The sequence below is a fragment of the Microcaecilia unicolor genome, chromosome 10, assembly GCF_901765095.1.
Source record: "Microcaecilia unicolor chromosome 10, aMicUni1.1, whole genome shotgun sequence".
NCBI lineage: Eukaryota > Metazoa > Chordata > Amphibia > Gymnophiona > Siphonopidae > Microcaecilia > Microcaecilia unicolor.
Window position 1 is genome coordinate 33,979,592 of NC_044040.1, and position 20,931 is coordinate 34,000,522.

Here is a 20,931-nt window from a genome sequence, read left to right on the forward strand (position 1 = left end):
TGCAAAGCCACGCTTCATTCCCCTTCCTCTTATTCTCCAGGCTTTAACTCTTTCTTCTCCCCCTCCCCACCATCCAGCATTTTCTCTCTCTCTCTCCTCCTTTCACTGTCACCTTTTTCTACCTGTTGGCCATCTTAAGACCATCATATAAAATCACACCAAGTCCCACTCCACTTTTGTACACAGAAGTACTTCACCCCCTAAACTATACCACTCCCTCTAGTTTTTGCAGTCCAAATGCATGACCCTGTATATTTTTAACATTAAATCTTAGCTGCCAAATTCTGGACCATTTTTCAAGCTTCGCTATGTCCTTCCTCATTTGCAGATTCTGGGTAGCAGGTGTCGATGTTTATTGGCATAAACGTGTGTTCACCTTCTGAAATGGGAAAAACATGTTTATGTTTTAGGCCTGCCCAAAACACCATACGCCTCTGCTAGATGCAAATTTTTCAGTTTTAGATCTGTATATCCTGGGTTTGTAAAATTATATTGCATAAATTTCTAATTAAGTGTCTACATGCTAATCAAAGAGCATACAAAGCTTCTAATACCAGCATTTATTTTATTTTAAACAACCAGTAAAATAAGGAATTGACAGAAAAATAAACGAATTCTGTATTTAAAAAAAATGGATACTTAATATTTTTATTTTCAATGAATTATCCTAGTCTGGTGTAGAAACATACAAAGACGAATCGCACAAAGTTATTTCACTTTACAATACAGGAGTTTTGACTCTTATGTAACTAAGTTCTGCAGAAGACACCAGCTCACTTTACAAAAGAACCATTTTTCTTCAGCCAGCTGAATTTTCTTTCATAAACAGTTACAAAAGTTTCTAAAATCATTCACACACCTTTTTTTTTTGTTTTTAATATAAGCACTGATTTTTCTCTGCAACTATATACATATTATATAACCACTGCTGCATACACACATCAGAACATTTGAATGTAAAATTTATACAAATGTTTTAAATCATTCTTAATGGCTGGAATTTTCTAAATAATGGAATTTTTCTAGAATGCCCTTTATTTGATTAAATGATTTCATAGAGTACAAAAGTCCGCAGGTGTCCATCTTGGTCTGTTTCAGTGGCCAACTGGCATAGTCTTTCTAGCACACAGTGCGCAAAAAATTGTAGAACAAAAACACAACTATTAAACAGAATTGTTCAATAAGTATAATTGCCTACATTCATTTTTTCGTTACATAGAGAATAAGAAATGTGAGCTTTAATTTGAAGTTCAGTATAAAACGCTTAAGTGTAAACTTCCTTGGATACAATCTAAGGCATCATTTATGTCTACTGCCTCTTCGTTTCATGGCAGCAGTGCACTGTGGACAGTACCACTTTCCTTTCGGTGCTTCAGACAAGCCAACACAGCCATAATGAAACCATTCGATAGGACACTGTAAAATAGATATTGCAATTAGATACGCTAGTACAGTATTTACAAATGAAGCCAAGGCAACTACAGATCAATAATTTCTTTGGTATCTTCCCCCATCAAATGAATTATCCCTTCATGATTCTTTCCTTTCTTAATACTGCACTGTTAAGATTGCTGTATAGTTAGTGTTTATAGTAAACAAATATAAAAATATGCAGTTTTTTTCTTAAGCTATTTGGGATTCCAATCTGTATGCAAAGCACTATATAAAATCTAATTTACCTTCTATCTATTGCAGTACTCAACTCCTGTTAGTGAGTATGTAGCATCTACTTCATAATTACTTGTATAACAAAGTATTCTCTGTATTTAAACCCTTTATCAAAGGATCATATCGTACTGTATTGCCAGGTTAGTGCTTATGTCGATCATACAGCTCCTTAAACTTTTCCTTACATACACATATATTTATGCTCAAGAACTTATACAATGGACTTGCATTACCATACAAAAACACTGGTTGAGTTTTCATGGTCTATTATACTTCCATTCTTAAAAAAAATATATTTATTTATATCATTTACAATTATCACTTCAAACAACAAATGTGAGAACAAACCACGGAATTGAATAAGGAAAACAAAAACAACAAAACATTTTTAAAAAAATATCCAATTCTATATACCATATATACTCAAATATAAACCCATCCGACAATAAACAGATAACATTTTCCCCCTAAATAAATAGGGAAAAATGTTAAATATAAATTGCATTCAAGTTTTCCTCTACTCCTCCCCTCTTCCATGGTGTTCTGCTGCTGCTGCCGTTTTCCCCTGCCAGCCTGCTCCCCTTCCAAACCAAAAGCTCCCTCATGTCTGTCCTTCCTGACCTCCCTTCTCCCGCCCAGCAAATAATCCCCCCCCCCCCCCCCGGAGAGTGGAGGAGTAGCCTAGTGGTTAGGGTGGTGGACTTTGGTCCTGAGGAACTGAGTTCGATTTCCACTTCAGGCACAGGCAGCTCCTTGTGACTCTGGGCAAGTCACTTAACCCTCCATTGCCCCATGTAAGCCACATTGAGCCTGCCATGAGTGGGAAAGCGTGGGGTACAAATATTAAAAAAATAAAAATAAAAAAATAAATAATGCCCATACTTAGACCCTCCTCGGGTCTACCGTACAGGCCTGGTGGTCCAGTGGCAAGCTGGGGCAGGAGAAATCTCCACATGCTCCTGCCCATGCTGTCTTCCTTCGTGAAAATGGCTGCCATGAAACCCGAAGTAACCCTATTTGGGTTGACTGATTCAGAATTTTGACTTGATTGATTCAGAATTTTGTCATCTAGTCCTGCACCAGCTGACTTATTATCAGGCAGAATATTTTACAAAAAGAAAATAACTGGTTGACGTTCTCCACAACCAAAAACCTCAGTGAAGAAATGGTCTGCCGAAAGAAATGTTTAGTAGGCTGCTCTCTTTCAATCAAACAGCAGCTGGATATTCAGGACTGATTTTTAGACTTAATGAACAGTTTAACCTAGTAAAGCAGGGCTTGACACATCCTGGATGCCAGGTCGCAATGGCACTACAAACTGCATACTGGCGCCTGGGATTTAATGCCCCTCCGAATTTTAGTGGGGGTTTTTTTTTTCTAAGACTACCTGCCATCTGTTATGCTTCTCTATAGAAGTTGGAGAGTCTCGCAGGATTTGAAACTGCAAGATAGGTCTGAACTTCCTGTACCGCACAGATCAAGGTTGCACAAAAGCTGAATCACAGCAGGGGACAGGAAGCATGCTGTTTCCTCTGCAAAGCAGCCTATGAGGTGAAGAGAATAGGTAGCAGACAGAGAGCGAGCGAGTATGTGTGAAGTTTGTGGGGGTGAATATATGCAAGAGCGTAGGTGAGGCAGGTATATGCGAGCGAGAGACTGGGTAAAGTCTGGGGGGGGGGGGGTATGTGTGAGCAAGAGTGGAGACCAAGGTTTTGGTGATATGTGAAACAGAGGCAATTGCTTCTGTTACACCTGTCTAGAGGGTGCTGTCACACAGCTTATAGCATGCTTTGGAAAACAAGACTTCTGGCTTTTGTCAGTGATTTGCAGAGGCACTGTAAGAAACTGGTTTACTAAAGTTTCTTTGCCCACAGACACAAAATTGGAAAAGGGTCCTTAGTAAGCCCATTTCCAAAAGAGTTATTGCTGATCTGGAAGGGGATTCCTCCCAACTTCACTGGGGACAATGATGGAAGGATGGGGAGGGAGAAGCAGAAGATGGTCCTACTGGCTCCCAAGTTTTTGCGCTGGCTCCTGGATTTTGTGAAAATTTGTTGAGGCCTGTAGTAAAGCATTTTCACTCAGTCAACAGAAAAGTAGTGAATAGAAACTAGCCTTTTTATATAGGTTATTTTCTTGGTAAGTTGTAGACATTCTTATGTACCCTTTGAACTCAGCTACCCTTCCCCCACCAAATGCCACTGGGAAGGGAAAAATGTTCTGACCCACAGCGTTACAAATTACAGAAAATAATTTATCCTTCATAAGCACAATGTCATATTTACAGTAAATACATAGGAAAAGTTAACAGAGCTTAAACCCTGTTTAACATGCTGATACTTACATCTTGGTTATCACAGCCTACCATCTCACCATAGGACACCTGAATAAAACAAATTGAGTGGATCAGTAAAAACACAGATCTGCTAGAAGTGGTACAAAGATTGTGGAACTATAAACCCACAGTACAAGCTAAACGGAAGGAGACGTGTCCTTGGAAGGCTGACACATTTAATATTTTGCTTTTATAAAACTACTGAGTACTATAAAGATTACACCCCAAAACAAATGTTTTGCTTAAAAATTCAGTAAATCTGATGAAAACCCACAGTTCATGGTCATAAAATAGTGACAAAAAATAGAAAGCAGGAAAGAGACACATTATTCCTCCTCTCCGTACCCCCAATAAAATTACAAATATAATAAGAATCTTTTCTTTGATCTAGCAGTTTCCTCCTCTTCCTTCAAAAATCCAGCTCAGATCTAAATTAGGGCTCTGGTGTCACGAGCATTCTTTCACAACTACCTGCTTGGGTGCATAGGCAGAGGAAGGGCCAGCAGGAAAAAGGAGGTGATGTGCCCCTGTATACGACTCTAATGAGGAAAAAGAAGCCAGCAGATTAATATATTGATCTGCTGGCTTCCTTTTCCATATTGGATTTTGCAGATCATTTGCCCTGTTGTTTTTTAAGACTCTAATGAGACTTCATATACAATATTGTGTACAATTCTTGAGCCAAAGAACCAACAGGAAGAAGCCTCTATGCGGGTCCAAAGGCAAGAAGGGAAGTAGAGGATAACATAAAGGGCTTCCAGACGGGGAGTACTGAGGAAACAAGTCTTTATTGAGGCACCAACTCAACACCCCGTACAATTCTAGAGACCACACCTTCAAAAAGAAATAAACAGGATGGAGTCGGTCTAGAGGGAGGCTACTAAAATGGTCAGTGATCTTTGTCATATAGCATACGGGGACAGACTTAAAGATCTCAATATGTATACACTGGAAGAAAAGCAGAAGAGGGGAGATATGATAGACACATTTAAATACCTACGCAGTATAAATGCAGGCAAGTGTTTTTCATTTGAAAGGAAGCTCTGGAACAAGAGGGCATAGACTGAAGGTGAAAGGGGATATACTCAGAAGTAACCTGACAAAATACTTCATGGAAAGGGTGGTGTATTCATAGAACGGCCTCCGGGTGAAAGTGGTGGTGGTGATGACAACAGTATCTGAATTCAAGACAGCTTGGGACAAGTACATAGGATCTCTAAGGGAGTGATAGGGAGAGTAGATGTTATGGATGGGCAGCTTGGATAGGCCATGTGGAGAGGCATAATCGAAACGGGACGACTATCTCTAAGGGCGCCCATCTCTAAGGACGTCCCGGCGAAGGATCAGGGAAACCCGTATTATCAAAACAAGATGGGCGTCCATCTTTCGTTTCGATAATACGGTCGGGGATGCCCAAATCTCAACATTTAGGTCGACCTTAGAGATGGTCAACCTAAACGTTGAGATGGTCGTCCCCGGTTTTCGGCAATAATGGAAACAGAGGACACCCATCTCAAAAACGACCAAATCCAAGCCATTTGTTTGTGGGAGGAGCCAGCATTCGTAGTGCACTGGTCCCCCTCACATGCCAGGACACCAACCAGGCACCCTAGGGGGCACTGCAGTGGACTTCACAAATTGCTCCCAGGTGCACAGCTCCCTTACCTTCAGTGCTGAGCCCCCCAAAACCCACTCCCCACAACTGTACACCACTACCATAGCCCTAAGGGGTGAAGGGGGGCATCTACATGTGGGTACAGTGGATTTCGGGTGGGTTTTGAAGGGCTCACATTTACCACCACAAGTGTAACAGGTAGGGGGGAGGGATGGGCCTGGGTCCGCCTGCCTGAAGTGCACTGCACTCACTAAAACTGCTCCAGGGACCTGCATACTACTGTCATGGAGCTGGGTATGACATTTCAGGCTGTCAAAAAAAAATTTTTACATTTTTTTTTTTAGGGTGGGAGGGGGTTGATGACCACTGGGGGAGTAAGGGGGGGTCATCCCCAATTCCCTCCGGTGGTCATCTGGTCAGTTTGGGCACCTTTTTGAGGCTTGGTCGTGAAAAAAAGTAGACCAAGTAAAGTCGACCTAATTCCACCATATCTTTTTTGAGATGTGGTGACCACAACTGCACATAATATTCATGGTTGCACCATGCAGAAATACAAAGGCATTATAACATCCTCAATTTTGCTTTGCTTTCCATTCCTTTCCTAATACCTAACATTCTATTTGCTTTTTTAGCCACCACTGCACACTGAGCAGAGGGTTTCAACGTATCATCAACGATGACACCTAGATCCCTTTCCTGGTCGGTGATTCCTAATATGGAACCTTGCATTACGTAGCTATAGTTTGTGATCCTCTTTCTCACATGCACTTGCTCACGTTAAACGTCATCTGCCATTTGGATGCCCAGTCTCCCAGTCTCGCAAGGTCCTCTTGTAATTTTTCACAATCCTCTTGTGATTTAACAACTTGAATCGTCAGCAAATTTAATTACTTCACTAGATACTCCCATCTCTAGATCATGAGTGATATGGGTTTTGGTTTTGGATAACTTTGTTCCTTATATAAATCAAGTAGTATTACTTATGTATTTACTCAGGTTCCCTTTATCTAATAGAGCATGCATTTTGTTTATAAAGATCTGATTTCCCCTATTACTGCATATACATCACACTGATTGGATTCTGGAGGGGGGAAAAAACGTTTTCACATCACTGTAGATTGTCAAAATTCCCCTGTAGAAACAGTGTAATACTAGGTATTACCTTGGCCTAAGGGACCATGGGGTCTTTAAACATCCATAAGACAGAAATTTAGTGTCTCATTCAAAGGTGGCACACATTGCAGAGTACTGCACCCAACACCATACTGAGCCACTAACTCTGTATGGACTCTACAGGGTTGAATGCACGAGTCACCCACACAGTTCCCTTAGCACTCAGTTCTCAATGGACATCTCCCATTCAAATATTCATCAAATGCTGGTAGAGGCAAGGGTTTTATTTAAATTGTCCTGTTTTTTTATATAAAATTCTATATGGTCTAATTCCTTCTTATTTTTGTGGTCATTTTAAGATAGCAGAAAGTAAGAATAATTATACAAAAGGGAATGAAAAAAAGCTTAAATTTTTCCATCTGCTAAGGGAGTGAAAAAGAAAAAAATATTTTGATTATATCTTGGCTTTCCAGGCCACGAGATTTGGGAAAAGATATTTTGCCTATTATTAGTCTACTTCATACAGGGAATTCCACAGAAATGTTAAAACATTTTTGTTTAGGAAATACGTTTTAATGTCTTCTTAACTGATAATTTGATGACATTTTTTTCTATTATTGATTGGTTACTATTGTAATTTCTTGAATATGTCCAGCTTCTTGGTTTTTGTTAGCTGCTCTGAACTGTAAGGCCTGAGCAGGCTATAAGCCTTGTTGTTGTTATTATTATTATCACTTTAAAAAAAATCAAAGTTAAAAAAGCTAATATACTGTATGCAGTATTTTGATAATAAGACTGCATATATTATCCTGTTCTGCAACAGTTCCAACAATCCAGATATACAGCTATAAGCACAGCTGAAAGACAAGGTTGATCTGAAGAAGCATCATCTGGGCATGTACCTGATTACAAATGCAGTAGCGTGGTTCATTTGGGTCATATGTCCAGTCAACCTGACTGCTGGAATCAGACTCTGGTATTGATGCTGTCTGTTGTGACAGTTCATGTGCTAATGCTGATGATGAAGAACAAGATGATAAAGAGGATGAGGATGACTGTTGACTTGAAGACTTATTGTTATTTCTGGGAAACAAAAAAAAAAAACAGTGTAAATTATTCAATTATTCTCCGATTTAAAAAAACAAAAACAACAAAAATAACAAAACAGCTGAATCAATTTAAAACAGACTTTCCGGTCACAGGATTTTAATACACATTGCAACTCTCCCTCTTAGAACTATTCTAATGACAGTGATTCACACACATCCTGTGAGGTCTTATAGGGTTCATATATTACTTTTAATATTCTGACAAAACAATGGGATTTCACAGCATGGCAAATTGTGATAATTTCAGCATCTCTCTCCAATAAGTGTGTACCCCATTTTTACAGTTTTTTACAGCTCTATAAGGTGCCATTCTGTGCAAAATGTTAAGGGAAATCATGAATAATTATTATAATTGTTTGAAAGCATCAATAAAGACATGGATAACAGTGAACTGTTCAACACAGGGAGAGAGACTTCAGGAAACAAAGTCATGGGATAGGAGGCAATATCCTACTGTAAATAGTAGGGCTAAATAGTCAGTTTTTTCAGCAGAAGGAGATGAAGGAAGGAAGGCCCTGGGATCAGTGTAACATATCCATTAATGACCTTAAAAAAGAAGCACTGAGCAATAAAGTACAGAGAACATTAAATTACTCAACATAGTTAAAACACAAGAAGAATGTGAAGAACTGCAGGAGGAACTTGCAAATCTGGGGATCTAGATGACGGATGAAATTTGATGTGGACAAGTACATCTGTAAAAATAATTCTAACTACATTACACAATGCTGGATTGCATATCAAGAGTTACCACTTATAAAAGAACCTGGAAAGTCACTGTGGACAACACTGAAATTCTTAGCTTACAGGGCGGCAGCAGCCAAAATCCACACAGAATACTGTACATTATTCAGACAAAATTAGAGACATTTATGTTTTTGTTTTATATCAGTCCATGGTGAAACTATACCTCGAATACTAGGTGCAGTTCTAGCCATCATATTCCATAAAAGAAGAATAAAAAATAGCACAGAGAAGGGCAATAAACCCGAAACAGCAGTGTCTTCTTCACTGTCAGCTCCAGGAACCAACGGCAGCCTTAATCTTAATTTCGATACCTTGACTCTTTTTTCCTAGTACTCTCCCCTCGCCTCCTGCCTCAGAGGCTTGCTGGTGGCACTTTCTCAACAGACATTCTCTTTTCCATCTGTACTGCATGACTTTCAGTCAGTGTGATCCATACAGTAAGAAAATCTAAGAAAAATGCAGGTTTTATGTGGTTCATGCTCACCAAGAGCTGTGAAGTAATATAAGAAAACTGAACAGCTGTTTCAGAGAACAGTTGGGAGCAGCAAGCCTCTGGAGAAACTGAGAACAGCCAGTTTGGAGGGGAGAAGGGTGATAAAGGCAGATGGGGATCAATAGAGGCATGGATGAGGTTGGGGGATAGTATATACTGGAGAAAAGGAACTAGGGGAAATGCATGGGAGAGAGAAAATGAAAATGTGAAGGGTTGAATAGGCTACCCAAAGAGGGAGTACATGGGAGCAGACTATTTTAGTTACATTAGTTGCTTTTACTGTACTCAAGTTGGATGCTGGCTCCTATGGCAAACAGTTGTCTTGGCTATTATCATTGAATACTTTCTGCAATAGCTAGCCCCACTTGAAAATATTGAAACAGGGAACAAAAGGGCTCATTTATATGAAAGTAGGTTAAGACTCTTCAGCGTACAGAAAAAACAAGTTAGGAGAGATCAAAGGTTTGTAAAATCATGAGCTAAGTGAATCAAGAAAACAGGGAACAATTATTTATTTTTTCAAATAGTACTAAATGCTATGAGACACTCCATGAAACTGATAGATTGAAAACAAATTCAAGAAAGTATATTTTCATTGAATGCAACATTAAATTGTGGAATTTGCTGCCAGAAAATACGGTGACATCTAGAAATACAGCTATGTTTAAAAAGAAATTAGGCTTACTTGTTAATTTTCTTTCCCATAGTATAACCAGACCAAACCTGTGAGTTATGCCCACCAACCAGCAAATGGAGACTGAGAACAACTTGTGAACTCTACTTTATAGGGCACTTTGCAGCCTTAGGTCTTTAGTATTTCGACTGAGAAAGCAATGGAGATTGAGTGCTTCCCATTGGTCTGCTCTGGTCTATAGGATGCTATGGAAAAGCTGTTTACTCAAGCTTTACAACCCACCCACCCCCCAACAACTTACAGCTTTGAGCAGCGAAAAACTCAGAGAAAGGAGCTCTGTTTATATTTTTAAAGGTTTATGGAAGTATATCTTAGCCTTCCTCTTTTATCCTCCTTTTTCAAGTCTTTTCTTTTCACAACAAAAAGTCTCAAAAATTAGGAGAGGCTGGGAGGGAGGGGGAGGGGAGTCAGATTCCTCTGAGTTTCCCCTTTCCAGCTTCAGGATAGTTAAGATTTTTTTTTAAGCTGAATTTAGGTACCCTCTGTGACCCAGTTCTCTAACTGGTCCAGGTGCTTACTACCAAATGTCTACCCATCTCCATCTGTTGGAGACAAAGAAATACTAAAGATCCATATAGGGCACAGATCACAAGATGTTAGTTTCTGTTTCCATCTTCTGGTTAGCGGGCATAAGTCACAGATTCTGGACTGGTTTGGTATGGATAGGGAAAAACAAAATAGTTTGTAAAGTATGTAGAAGTCAGGCCAATTAATTATTAGCCAGGTTAAATTAAGGACTTTATATATTTAATACATTTATACCCCACATTTCCCCACTAGTTGTAGGCTCAATGTGGCTTACACATAACCGTAGGGTAGGCTACAGTTCAGAAAGTATAAATGAACAATGTAATAGTAGGTTATTAAGTGTATAGGTATCATATAAAACAACAGTGATAACAAAAGATAGTACAGGGTAATATGGTTAGTGCCAGAGCCGGTGGTGGGAGGCGGGGATAGTGCTGGGCAGACTTATACGGTCTGTGCCAGAGCTGGTGGTTGGGAGGCGGGGATAGTGCTGGGCAGACTTATACGGTCTGTGCCAGAGCTGGTGGTTGGGAGGCGGGGATAGTGCTGGGCAGACTTATACGGTCTGTGCCCTGAAGAGCACAGGTACAAATCAAAGTAGGGTATACACAAAAAGCAGCAAATATGAGTTATCTTGTTGGGCAGACTGGATGGACCGTGCGGGTCTTTTTCTGCCGTCATCTACTATGTTACTATGTTACAGGGTAATACAAGATAATAAGGTCCATGGATTTTGCTGAAAACAGGAAAAATTAAGATTAGGTTGAGTCTGGAAGGTATGCCTTTTTGAACATGGTGGTCTTCAATAATTTTCTAAAATGTAAATAATTCTGAGTTGATTTTAAGGGTCTGGGTAGTGCTTTCCATAGTTGTGTGCCTATGAAGGAGAAGTTGGATGCGTAGGTAGATTTGTATTTAAGGCCACTGCAATCTGGATAATGTAAATTTAGGTAGGATTGGGAGAAACTGGAACTGTTTCTGGGTGGTAGATCTACCAGATCTAACATGTATTTGGGAACTTCTCCTTAGATGAACACAGGGAACACGCTGCCCCATTTGGATCTGCTATGTACTTCCAGATTGACCACTTGCATGAAGGATGCTAGTAATGATAATCGATGGTCTCACTCTTCATGGCCCTTCTTATTCTCTTAATATATACTGATAAACACAATCAAACCAAACAAATTTTCACAAGATCTTAAAATATGAACATCATCTTAGAATTGCAAAACAGCAGAACATATTACACTGCACAAACACTCTATAGCAGTCACACTTACTTGCTTTTTCTACCACTCCGCGAGTCTGTGGTGGCTGAAGATGTTAACGTTTGTGTTAATGTAGATGCCAGTGCTGACGATGAATATCCAGATGAGTCTCTGGACAACGAAAACTCTCTCCCAAGTTGGAAGTCATTATTTTTAAATGCTTCATAGCTGGCCTTTAAACTAGAGGTTCGCCTTCCTTCTTTCATCTTAAAGAAACATTCAAAGGGATTTATAAGATAACTCTCACTTGCTGTTAGAAGCATACTGAATTTACACATTACAGTTTTTGTGCTGGAACAGACCATCAGCCACTTGCTGATATAGATATGGGTAATTCTGGTCCATAACAGATGGAAACAACTCAAGATTTCAAGATATTTGTGTGTTCAAGATTTGCAGTTTTGCACATTTGCATGTAACCAACAAATAACCTTTCACGCTGCGTTCCTGGCTATTCGTGAATATGCGCATTTTAAAACAAGTTCTTTCTTTTGCTTTCACTTTGTTGGCATTTATATCAGAACTGAAAGGAATGGAAAGTGTTCTGCAAGTGAGTCTCAAGCTAGCATTCATAAGTGCAAGAAATCTGTGATATGCCTTAGTGATAAAATGCGTGTTTTAGATAAGCTTTGCTCTGGCATGTCCGTCAAGAACCTAACCCTGTATCTCCTATGGGAACAATGCATCGCCTTTCATAGTTCACACCATTTTTTTTGAACCATATCTGTGCGAATAGCGATAATACACTGTATATATTTTTGCAGTTTGAGTATCAGCAACCATGTTACAGGAAGATTATTACTGAAAAATGTATGAAGTTATAAACATACCGATGTCCATACAGCACACTTACAATACATATTTAGATAAACATTTTTCAGAGAAAGCAAAGTTACTCACCTGCAGCAGGTATTCTCCAAGAACAACAAAATGAATATTCTTAATGATGAATGATGTAATCCAACAAAGACCAGAGTGGCAAGCGCTCCCTAGCATTCTACCAGAAGCTTTTGGAAGCTGCTTACCATGGCATGCATGGCATGCAACGTATGGGACCAGTTCAATCTAGTACACTAGCTGATAGAATTCAGCTCCAAGGGGAGGTGGGCAGGCAGTAAGAATATTCATCCCACTGTCCTCATAGAACACCTGCTACAGGTGAGTAACTTTGCTTTCTCTGACGACAAGCAGGATGAGGATGTTCTTACTGATAGGAATCCCTAGTTACAAGGCTGTCTTAAAACAAAGAGGGATACAACAAGGCCTGCAACAGGCAAAGACCAATATGGAACCAAGTTAACATGAACAACTTATTTTTTTGAATATAACATTATTGGGTTGTTTTTTTTTTTTTTTAAAGTATTTTACTTTTCCTTTAGACAACCCGGAACAGAAACAAATGGGCCTGGGGGGGTGGAGTTGGATTCAAGACCCCAAATACATTCTGATGGACTGTCTGACCAAACCGGCTGTCATGTTGGTAGTCCTGCTCAAAGCAGTCATGAGATGTGAAATGTGTGGGTTAAAGTCTACATTGCAGTTCTACAGATCTCCTCTATGGAGACTGATCTCAAGTAGGCTACCATCACAGCCAAGGCTCCAACACTGAGAGCTGTGACATGACCCTCTAGACTCAGCCTGGCCTAGGCACAAGTAAATGAAATGCAGTTTGCCAGTCAATTGGAAAGATCGTGTGCCGATGGCAGCCCCTATTCTGTTGGGGTCAAAAGAAATAAAAAGCTGAGTAGACTGTTTAATTCACTCTAGATAGAAGGACAAGGCTCTCTTGCAGTCCAGAGCATGCACTGCGTTTTCACCAGGATGGGTATATGGTTTTGAGAAAAATATTGGCAGAACAATTGACAGGTTGAGATGGAATTCTGACACTACCTTAGAAAGGAACTTAGGAAAATTGCACCAAACCATTTTATTGTTATAAAATGTAGTGTAAAGTGGATCAGCTACTAAGGCCTGTAGCTTACTGACCCTGCATGCTGAAGTGACTGCCACAAAAACAGGGCCTTCCAGGTCAGGTACTTCAGATGGAATACATCCAGAGGCTCAAAAAGAGCTTTCATCAGGTGGGTGAAAACGTGAGATCCCATGACACTATGAGGGGCTTGATGGGAGGCTTCAATAGAAGCAAGCTCCTCATAAAGCAAACAACTAAAGACTAAGCAGAGATGGGCTTACCCTCTACATAAGCTCCAATCGCACTGAGGTGAACCCTTACAGAGTTGATCTTGAGACCTGACTAATAGGTGCAGAAGGTTTTTGTGTAGAACAGGTAAAGGGCCGTGACATGACCCTTCAAAGCCAGCCCAGCCTGGGCAAAAGTGAAGGAAATGCAATCTGCCAGCCAAATTGAAATGGTGCATTTCCCGATGGCGATCCATCCTGTTGGGATCAAAAGAAGCTGGGCGGATTGTCTGTGGGGCCTTGTCCGCTCCGTGCAGTAGGCCAATGCTCTCTTGCAATCCAAGGTGTGCAAGCTGCTTTTGCCAGGATGGGCATGAGGTCGGGAAAAGAATGTTGGCAAGACAATCGACTGGTTCAGATGGAACTCCAACACCACCTTCGGCAGGAACTTAGGGTACATGCAGAGGACTACTCTGTTGTGATGAAACTTAGCATAAGGTACATCCACTACTAAGACCTGAATCTCACTGACTCTATAAGCTGAAGTAACAGCCATCACGAAAATGACCTTCCAGGTCAAGTACTTCATATGGCAGGAATTCAGTGGCTCAAAAGACGCTTTCATCAGTTGGGTGAGAACAACGTTCAGATCCCAAGACACTGATGGAGGTTTGACAGGGGGCTTTGGCAGAAGCAAACCTCTCATGAAGCGAACAACTAGAGGCTGTCCAGAGATGGGCTTACCTTCTACACGTTGATAAGCACTAATTGCACTATGGTATACCCTTACAGAGTTGGTCTTCAGACCAGGCTCTGACAAGTGTAGAAGGTATTCAAGCAGTGTCTGTGTAGGGCAAGAAAGGGAATCTAGGGCCTTGCTCTCATACCAGATGGCAAACCTCCTCCATTTAAGAGAGTAACACCTCTTAGTGGAATCTTTCCTGGAAGCAAGACTCAGGAGACACTCTTCGAAAGACCCAAGGAAGCAATTCTAGGCTCTCAACATCCAAGCTGTGAGAGCCAGAGACTGGAGGTTGGGATGTAGAAGCAACCCCTCGTTCTGTGTGATGAGGGTCGGAAAACACTCCAATCTCCACGGTTCTTCGGAAGATAATTCCAGAAGAAGACGGAACCATATCTGCCATGGCCAGTACGGCTCGATCAGAATCATGGCTCCGCGGTCTTGCTCAAGTTTCAACAAAGTTTTTCCCACTAGAGGTATTGCAGGATAAGCATACAGAAGACCTGTCCCCCAACCTAAGAGAAAGGCATCTGACGCTAGCCTACAGAACTGAGGGACCTTGTGGTTGATCTGAGTGCCAAAAAGATCCAGCGAGGGGGTGCCCCATGCTCGGAAGATCTTGCGGGCTATGCCCATATTGAGAGACCACTCCTGTAGTTTAAAGGAGTGGAGGAGTGGCCTAGTGGTTAGGATGGTGGACTTTGGTCCTGGGGAACTGAGGAACTGAGTTCAATTCCCGGCATAGGCAGCTCCTTGTGACTCTGGGCAAGTCACTTAACCCTCCATTGCCTGCCACATTGAGCCTGCCATGAGTGGGAAAGCGCGGAGTACAAAAGTAACAAAAATAAAATAAAAAATAATTATCCTGCTCAGCCTGCCAGATAGGGTATTGTTTGCGCCTACCAGATAAGTGGCTCGAAGGAACATGCCATGTTGGCGAGCCCAATAATACATCTGGACAGCCTCCTGACACAGGTGTGATCTGGTGAACCCCTGCTTGTTGGTGTAATGCATTGCAACCTGGTTGTCTTGATGAGAACAATTTGGTGAGATAGCCGATCTCTGAAAGCCTTTAGAGTGTTCCAGATCGCCCAAAGCTCCAGGAGGTTGATTCATTTCCTGGGAAGACCAAGCACCTTGAGTGTGAAGCCCATCTACATGAATTCCCCATCCCAGGAGAGATGAATCTGTCGTCAGCACTTTTTGTGGCTGAGGAATTTGGAATGGAAGTCCCAGAGTCAAACTGGATCGAAATGTCCACTACTAAAGAGAGTGTACAAGCTCTGGGGGACACCTGGATGACATCTTCTAGACTCCCCATGGCTTGATACCACTGAGAAGCCAGGGACCACTGAGCTGATCTCATGTGAAAATGTGTCATGGGTGTAATGTACACTGTGGAAGCCATGTGGCCGAACAAACTCAAAACCTGCCAAGATGTGACATGCCGAGAGGCACGAACCTTGGATGCCAGCGAGACAAGATTGTCTGCTCTCATCTCTGGGAGGTAGGCTCGAACCCTCTGTGTGTTGAGCAGGGCACCTATGAACTCCAATCGCTGGACAGGGTGGAGATGGGACTTGGGGTAGTTTAAAACAAACCCTAATAACTCAAAACAAATCCTAGTAGCTCGAGCATCCAAATAGTCATCCGCATGGACTCCTGAGCACCGTCCTCTGAGGTGCTCTTTCACCAGCCAACTGACGAGATACGGGAACACATAGACTCCCAAGTCTGCATAGTGATGTTGCAACTACCGCGACACTTGGTGAAGACCCTGGAAGCTAAAGTAGGCCAAAAGGCAACACACAATACTGAAAGTGATGTGTTCCCATCCGAAATCGAAGATACTTCCAGTAGGCTGGAAGTATTGGGATGTGAGTATATGCATCCTTTAAGACCAGACAGCATAGCCAATCGTTTTTCTGAATCATTGAGAGAAGGGTGCCCAGGGAGACCATCCTGAACTTTTCTCAGACTAGAAATTTGTTCAGGGCCCTTAGGTCTAGGATGGGAGATGCATTCCCCCCCCCCCCCCCCCCCCGTCTTCTTCTGCATAAGGAAGTACCTGGAAAAGAATTCCTGCCCTTCTTCCCCTGGTGGAACAGGTTTGACCGCATGGGCCATTAGAAAGGTGGAGAGTTTCTCTGTAAGTACCTGCCTGTGCTGAGAGCTGAAGGAATGAGCTCTAGGTGAGAAATTTGCAGGTTTGAGATGCCAACTGAAGGCGAATTGAAGAACCCACTGGTTGGAGGTTATAAGGTGAAACATTTTTAGCCTCCCCCCAACCGGAAAGTCGTCCGGGATGGACACTTTTACTGTAGCTATGCTCTGCTGGAGCCAGTCAAAAGCACATCCCTTGCTTTGCCTAGGGAGCAGCAGGGGCCTTAGGCGCACGCTGTTGACATGAACAAGCGAGCTGGGGCTGAGCCTGAGTAGGCTGGTGAGCCGAAAGATTGTATCTACGCCTAGAATAGTAGTAGGAACTGCTCCTTAGATTCACAAAAATCCTCCTAGCTCAGGAGGTGGATGTAGAAGGCGACAAGCGGGAGAGAGAAGAGATTGTATCAGTATGCTTCTTGATTTGGTCAGCGACTTCCTGAACCTTCTCTCCAAAATGGTTATCCCTCCAGCAAGGGGCATCCACCAACCGCTGCTATACAGAGTGTTCAAAGTCAGAAACACGCAGCCATGATAGTCTGCGCATTGCTATACTTTGAGCAGAGATCCTGGATGCCATATCAAAAGTGTTGCAAGTGCCTCTTTCCAAGAACTTTCGACACGCCTTCTGCTGCTTGACCAACTGGCAAAAAGGCTTGGTGGTGTGCTCCAGAGGGAGCACGTCCTCCAAGTCTGACAGCTGTCGCACCGAGCTTCACAAGTAGACACTTCGTGAAGAGCTGTTAGGATTGTATACGGAAGATGAGCACTGAAGCCTGGCACATCTTCCTCCCAAAAGAATCCAGGGTTCTAGCTTCTCTGCCTTGGGGCGCCCAGGTATAGTCCCTAGTACTCCTGGCTATTTTAAAAGTGGATTCCACCACCATGGAATTGTGAGGCAACTGAGGCCTATCAAAACTAGATGTACAGTGGATCAGATAGTGGGTGCCAATCTTCTTGGGCATAATAGGGACTGACAGAGGGGACTCCGAGTTTCTGACGAGGACTTCCTTGAGTACCTCGTGGACAAGTGCAGTCACAGCTTCCTTAGGAGATGTATAGTACAGGACTTCGAGCACCTTGGCCCTGGGCTCATCCTCCACTTCCAAAGGAAATGGAATGGCCTCAGCCATTTCCTAAACAAAAGATGGACATGAAAGGCTCTCTGGGGGAGACCATCTCCTTTCAGGGGAGGCGAGTAAGGACAAAAAACCAGTACCTTCTTCTCACACGGAAAAAAGAGAACCGAGGAGATCGCGTTTGTGCGATGGACAGGAAAGCACTCATGCTTGCGCGGTAGAGCGTGGCTCGCGCTCCTCAAAGCTCTCTCTTTTACTATGGCAAATGCCAGACCGGGCGACATGGATCAGCGTCACCCACTTGTGAGAAGATAGAAGCCTGCTTGTCTTCGGAGAATGTATGAGAGATTTACTTTCCTAGTGCTTCCATTGAAAACTCAATTGGCAGCTCTCAAAGACAAGAGTTGAATATGTGTTCATGCACACTGAAGGATATAAAAATTAAATCTAATCTTTTATCTAACATTACATGCTCTGGAGCTCTACATATGCAGAGAAACAGTACAAAGATAAAAAGTACAAATGAAAAAAAAAAATCTACTACATGCAATTATGGCAATACAAAAACCAAAACTCGTTCAGTTTCACATGACTGATAAGCGACTAGCAATTTTATTTCTTTTTACCTGCGCTGTTGCTTGCACTGCTTGAGCAGCTGCCATTGTAATTGCCCCAGCTCCTGCTCCAGAGGATATAGTACCTAGATTATACGATGCCAGGGGTTGAGAGGGGGTCACATTGTACACATTGTTGGAGGAGGATGAAGATGAATTACTGTTTCGACATCCTAGGTGAATAAAATGAAGTAATTTAAAACTTCTAGATGAAGCAATCTAAAATGGCTTGGAAAAGCTGGATAATGTGGTTTGCAAACTTTCTCACCTATGTATATATTAAATGCAACAAAATAAGCACACAGGTGAGAGCACATACACTGTTGTGGGTGAAAGAGAAAGCATGGAAACTTGATTTATGAGAATAACAACAGAATTCATGATGGGCATACAAATGTGTCCACAATTAAAAATTTAAAAAAAGCTTTCAAAATGCTAAATTGTCAACTAACTTCCTGTAAATCTGAATCCAGATGAATGATGAACTACAGCAGTAAATGGAACACAATGGCATACTAACCTTCAATCTTAACTCTGGGTATGGAAACAAGTGGAGATTCTTTCTTAGGAGGTGCAGTTACACAGGGTCTCTTATGTGGTTCTTATGGGTTTTTTTCACCATCAGTAAGTAGTACCATATAAACACCTGCAAGTTTGCTAAATCTAACTGTACCGAGGGAATACTTATTTTCTACTGTACACTCGTCTGGAACTTATAGGGCAGAAATGGGTTGTTTTCACTTTAGGAAGATAAGCTTCTGTCCTAATGCTGCAAGAACATGATGCTGTAAGATATACAAATATCCTCAGTAAGTTACCAGATGTATTTTCTTTAGAGGTATCTGAAGTGAGAGTAGATAACAAAGCTTCCGATTTAAACTTCTTCTCAGGAATATGATCTGTGGTGATATGGTGAGAAGATGGATTATGCTTCCTTTCTGTTAAGGACACAGAACTAGGTATAAGTTCTTTCTAAGTTTCTTGAGAGACTTACAAGAAGAAACAATGTAAAAGTCACAGAAATCTGTAAGGCAAACACTTACTTTCCACAGGAGTGTGAGAATGAGCATGATGGTTATTCAATGGCTGTGAAGGCGTATCCATTTCCAGGGACCCTAAAATAAAGAACAAAAACAAACTGATTTATTTAAAGCACTGTTCACCCAGCTATTAAATTTTTCATGATATCCACAATATGCATGAGAGAGATTTATATACACTGCCTCCATCTGATGCTCAGGATGAAGGCAATGCAGGTAATCTAACTTGTGCATATTCATTGGGATAATCATGAAATTCGAACTGGTTCATTCATAATCTCAAATGATAATAATGGAAGATTTTATTATGCTTATTTGAAGGTCCCAGCTCCTCCATTAGTCAATGAATTTTTTAGGTTACATGCTTGTGCTTGGGTTATTTCCAGAAGGTTGATTTGCTGGCATATAAGAAGGCACATGGAAAAATTAATTCTTACCTGATAATTTTCTTTCCATTAGTCCCAACAGATCAATCCAGAGACTTGTGGGTTGTGTACCTCTACCAGCAGGTGGAGAAAGAGAGAACCTCTGAGGTTTGCTATATGTGGACCTGTGCAGCCAGCTGAACCTCAGTATGAATGATACCAAAGCAATGGAATGGAAACAACAGAAAACTCTCCTGACATTGTCAGTCCAATTGCCCAACATACTTCCACCACTTCTATATTTATTTATTTTATTTTTTAATCAAACGAAGGAACATTCAGAACGGAACCTGAAAAAAACTAACCAACCGTAACAAAACTGCAGACAGTAAACCCAGGGGAGGCCTCTGGATTGATCTGTTGGGACTAACGGAAAGAAAATTAGCAGGTAAGAATTTTTCCTTCCATGGCGTCCCACAGATCAATCCAGAGACTTGTGGGATGTACCCAAGCAGTCCTCAAGTAGGGCGAGACACCCCCAACCCGGCAGAAATCACTGACGAGCCAAACACCGCATCTTGACGAGCTGCCACATCCACCCGAAAATGACAAGTGAATGTATGGACCGAAGCCCATGTAGCTGCCCTGCAGATATCTTCCAGAGAAACCAAACGGGACTCTGAATAGGAGGAAGCTTGAGCTCGTGTAAAATGAGCATGAACTTGCAAAGGGGCTTTCTTGCCCAATGCCACGTATGCTGAACAGAAGGCCTCCCGCAACGAACGGGCTATAGCGTCCTTGAACATCATATGACCCTTCTTACTGCCTCCAAAAAGGACGAAGAGATGGTCAGAAAGACAAAATTCATTCCTCACCTCCAAATACCTGAGAAGAGCCCATCTCACGTCGAGGCAGCAAAGAGCCCGGAATTGCTCAGGGTAATCTTCCTCGTGGAAGGCCGGCAAATGCAGGGACTGCCCTAAGTGGAAACGAGAAACCACCTTGGGCAAAAACAAAGGAACTGTCCTAATCGATACCCCCACCTCCGTAAAACGAAGGAAGAGGTCTCTGCAAGAAAGGGCCTGCAACTCTGAAATTCTCCGAGCGGAAGTAATGGCTACTAGGAAAATTGCCTTCAAGGTGAGATCCTTAATCATAATCCCCGATAAGGGTTTGAAAGGAGGACACTGAAGCGCTTTGAGAACTAGATTAAGGTTCC

The 20,931-nt window shown here is 41.8% G+C and overlaps 1 protein-coding gene across 2 annotated transcripts in view; it reads right to left on the reverse strand.

The window, feature by feature from the left end:
- Positions 1-568: 568 nt before the first annotated feature.
- The window catches only part of ING3 (inhibitor of growth family member 3), a 62,163-nt gene continuing 41,800 nt past the window's right edge, over positions 569-20,931 (reverse strand). For both annotated transcript variants that reach the window (XM_030216453.1, XM_030216452.1), the window contains 7 exons: positions 19,351-19,422; positions 19,126-19,245; positions 18,320-18,480; positions 11,586-11,779; positions 7,634-7,814; positions 4,013-4,051; positions 569-1,416 (listed from right to left, as the gene is read on the reverse strand). In XM_030216453.1, coding sequence (XP_030072313.1) covers positions 1,300-1,416; positions 4,013-4,051; positions 7,634-7,814; positions 11,586-11,779; positions 18,320-18,480; positions 19,126-19,245; positions 19,351-19,422 — 884 coding nt within the window. In that variant the 3' untranslated portion in view covers positions 569-1,299. The remainder of the gene's footprint in view (positions 1,417-4,012; positions 4,052-7,633; positions 7,815-11,585; positions 11,780-18,319; positions 18,481-19,125; positions 19,246-19,350; positions 19,423-20,931) is intronic.